Source organism: Gavialis gangeticus, unplaced genomic scaffold (genome assembly GCF_001723915.1).
Source record: "Gavialis gangeticus isolate Ggan-Ray unplaced genomic scaffold, GavGan_comp1, whole genome shotgun sequence".
Taxonomy (NCBI): domain Eukaryota; kingdom Metazoa; phylum Chordata; order Crocodylia; family Gavialidae; genus Gavialis; species Gavialis gangeticus.
Genome location: NW_017729032.1, coordinates 181,806,100 through 181,809,369, shown reverse-complemented (window position 1 = coordinate 181,809,369; position 3,270 = coordinate 181,806,100). Strand labels below are relative to the sequence as shown.

At 42.6% G+C, this 3,270-nt stretch overlaps 1 protein-coding gene across 4 annotated transcripts in view; it reads left to right on the top strand.

Annotated features, from left to right (window-relative positions):
* Positions 1-1,650: 1,650 nt before the first annotated feature.
* PHKA2 (phosphorylase kinase regulatory subunit alpha 2) overlaps positions 1,651-3,270 on the top strand; it is a 76,855-nt gene continuing 75,235 nt past the window's right edge. For 2 of the 4 annotated variants that reach the window (XR_002098957.1, XM_019524829.1), the window contains exons 1-2: positions 1,651-1,711; positions 2,185-2,343. Coding sequence is in view for 3 of the 4 variants with exons in the window: in XM_019524829.1 (XP_019380374.1) it covers positions 2,281-2,343 (63 nt within the window). In the remaining variant the exon portion in view is untranslated. The remainder of the gene's footprint in view (positions 1,712-2,184; positions 2,344-3,270) is intronic. The other 2 variants (XM_019524828.1, XM_019524827.1) reach the window with 1 other exon arrangement.

Sequence of the window (3,270 nt, the reverse complement as noted above, 5' to 3'; positions counted from 1 at the left end):
ATAACCTTTTTGGAAAGGCTGAAATAATACAGCTCTATCCAAAGCAAGCCAGCATTTGTAATTTGTACTGCTGTCCCTTCATCCTGGTGCCCAATTGCCAGCACAGTGTTGCGTGAGCTGGTTGCTGCCAGAATGCTGCTGGTATCCCAGCTTCCTGGGCCAGATGGACTTACTTGATTGATGGATCCAGCCCACACAGACTGTAGTTTGTTGACCTGGGGCCCATGCAGATGGGTTTACAGGATCAGGGCTTACTGATCTAAACTAAAGTTAATAATGGCATTGTGACATGATACTCTGAGACATGGACCATCTTTAAGTCCTATTGATAGCTGCCGAAATTGAACCTTCCTGTCATCAGAGACACTTAGCACCTAAAGAATAAGAATCTTACAACATAGACAGAGTAACTTTAATTCCCTCTGTTTTACAGAATGCCTGTTCCAAAGCCTCTTGACTTGGTCTGATCCAAAGCACTTAGGATCAGCTTTTGTCCTATGTTAGAAGTGCCTCTGTTTAGTCCCCCTGGCTCCAGTTATAGAGTAGGGTTCAGAAACCTTTTGGGAATGGCAGACTGAAAGAGCACAGGTTGGTCCAAGGTCAGCTGCCACTGCCTCTTATCCCTACCATTGAATTGCTGCTGATGTTTGTGGGCTGAACGAAATGACTTGGTGGGTCCTGACCCGGCCTGTGAACCCTTGCTTACTGATCCCTGATACAGCAAATTAGAAAAGCTGGGACTACTGCTGGTTGTTGTTTTGGTTTTTTTGTTTGTGCAGTCTTGCAAAAAGTGAAAACAGCCCAGACCCCGGAAGCTGAAGGGTCTCCTGCAGTTTTATAAGGATAGCTTTCTTCCCCCCCAGAAATATCCTTCATAGTGGCAGGAAGCCTTTTCCATTGCACATCTGGCACCAGGCCAAGAATGGAGCCTCTGGGCAGGGGGGATAAAAGCTGTCCTCAGGCAGCTGGGCGATCTCTGCAGTGCTAGAATTACAGCTACAGAGCAGTTCCTTTTATTGTAAGTCTCTGCCTAAGTAAGTGAGAAGTATGGCATCTGCCTTTAAGAATTGCTGTTCTTCCTATTCAAATTAAACTGGACTTAAGGTTTCTTCAGTGTTTTGCTTTGCAATTTCTCCTCTGATCTTGCTTGTCTTGCTTAGGAATGCCTTCAGCGGGCAGTCCTTGTTGGGTGTTTGGGTGACTGCCTTACTCCATAAAATGAATGGAAGTGTGTAAAGCACCAGAGGGTTTGCTCACTCTGGGAAACCTCTATTATTTGCAGTGTAAACTCTTTGGGTGGGGACCATTTTTTCAATCGATGTATACTGTACATCCAGAAGGCCCTGGTTTAGGCCTTGCAGTGCTATTGGATCCAAATAATAGTAATACATATTAAGCCTGTAAACATTTGCTAACTTACCACCTATGTCTTCACTGATCTTCCTTTGAGCAGCTTTGGGAACTTTAAAAATCATGGTGACAAACTGAAGGAAGTTCATAGTGAAATGAAAAATTAGAAAGGTAATAGATGTTTTGCTGGAGCAAAAGAGGTTGCTCAAAACTGCTTGAAAGCTGTGCTCTCCAGGCAGCATAGATAATGGTCATAATTAATCTGAATAATTTTCTTCTCTGCACTTTCCAAGGGAGGACTGGAAAGGTTTTACTTACATTAATAATGTAGAGATCATAAACCCTGTGTGAGGTATATTAGGTAAATATTACTTTTCATATTTTTCTGGGAGTTGAAACAGCAGTTAATTGACGTCTCAAGATCACGCGACAAGGCAGCTACACGTTTAAGCATGGATACCAGATCACCCGCTTGCCTGTTCTGTATGTGAGCATGCTGCCATGCCATATAATTAGTTTTATTTCAAACAACCTATTGCTAGATAGAACTGACTATTTTGCATGCCCATCTTATCCTTCTGGGTAGGCTGAGAACTGCTCAGCTGTTAACTTTGAAATAGATTCTCCTTTCACTCTAGTAATGGTACTCTTAGATCTCAATTCAAACCCACTATAAACTTGTGAATGGTCATAAAGTACAATAAAATTGTAAGTGTGAGGTCTGGTGTGTCTTTGTGCTGTTTTTGTCATCGTTTGATATGGAAAGAGCTACTGCAGTTCAGTAAATTGACTTTAAAATGACAATACTTGTGGATTTGTTTGCTCTTTCATTAGAATCCAGTTACAGGACTGCTTTCAGCCAGCGTTGACCACAAAGATGCTTGGGTCCGGGACAACATCTACAGTATTCTGGCTGTATGGGGCCTGGGAATGGCTTATCGGAAGAATGCAGACCGGGATGAGGATAAAGCCAAAGCCTATGAACTTGAGCAGGTATACCTAATTACCACACAGTGATATGCTTATCAGTGGTCCCACTGCATTTCTTTAATTATTTTATGAGGTATTTATTATTTATGTTGGCCTAGTACCTAGCATATTGCAAGGGCTTTCAAACTAACAGGCAGTCACAATCCCAGGCCAGATTAATATTTAGATTTGGAGTATTTATCTGGTCTCTATTACCATAGTATCAGAGTGCCTCACAACCTTTCATGTATCTACTTAGCCTCTCAGTATTACTGTGGAGTAGGGACTCACTACAGGAACTCCTCACTTCCTTGGCGGCAGCAACAGTCCCTTGGAGTCGAGGATTACATGCATCAGGCTTGATGGGTCCTCAGGTGACTGAAGAGTCCGATTCTGGATACACATGTTCTTCGGCAATGAGGGCATGTGGTTGCATGGGGGAGTGGGATTCGCAGCCCCAGGTTGATCTCCTCCTTCATCCACTACCACTGTTTCACCTCAGTATTGAGTTGTTGGGCCTTGAACTGGTGCGCACCTTGGTGCACTCCTCACTTAACGTCAACCTGATTAACATTGTTTCGTGATTAAGTCGCTGATCTATTAGAGAACATACTTGTTTAAAGTCGCGCAACATTCAGTTATAACGCAGTTTGGGTCGCCTGCTAGTAGGTAACTACTGTGATGCAATTGGATTCACTTAAAGTTGCATTTCTTAAGAATGTAACTACGATGTTAAGTGAGGAGTAGCTGTATTTCTGTTTCTCAGTTGGAAAATAAAACAATACGAGATTGGTCTTTTAAATGTAGTTGCGTCAAGGGTCGCACAAGAAGTGTGATATCAAGTAGGAAATTAAACCCCTGAGTCCTGGACTAGTGCCATAGATGTTGGGTCACTTATTCTGAAGTCACAGCATAACTTTTGCAAATTCTCTTTTTTTCAGGTTGAAAGAC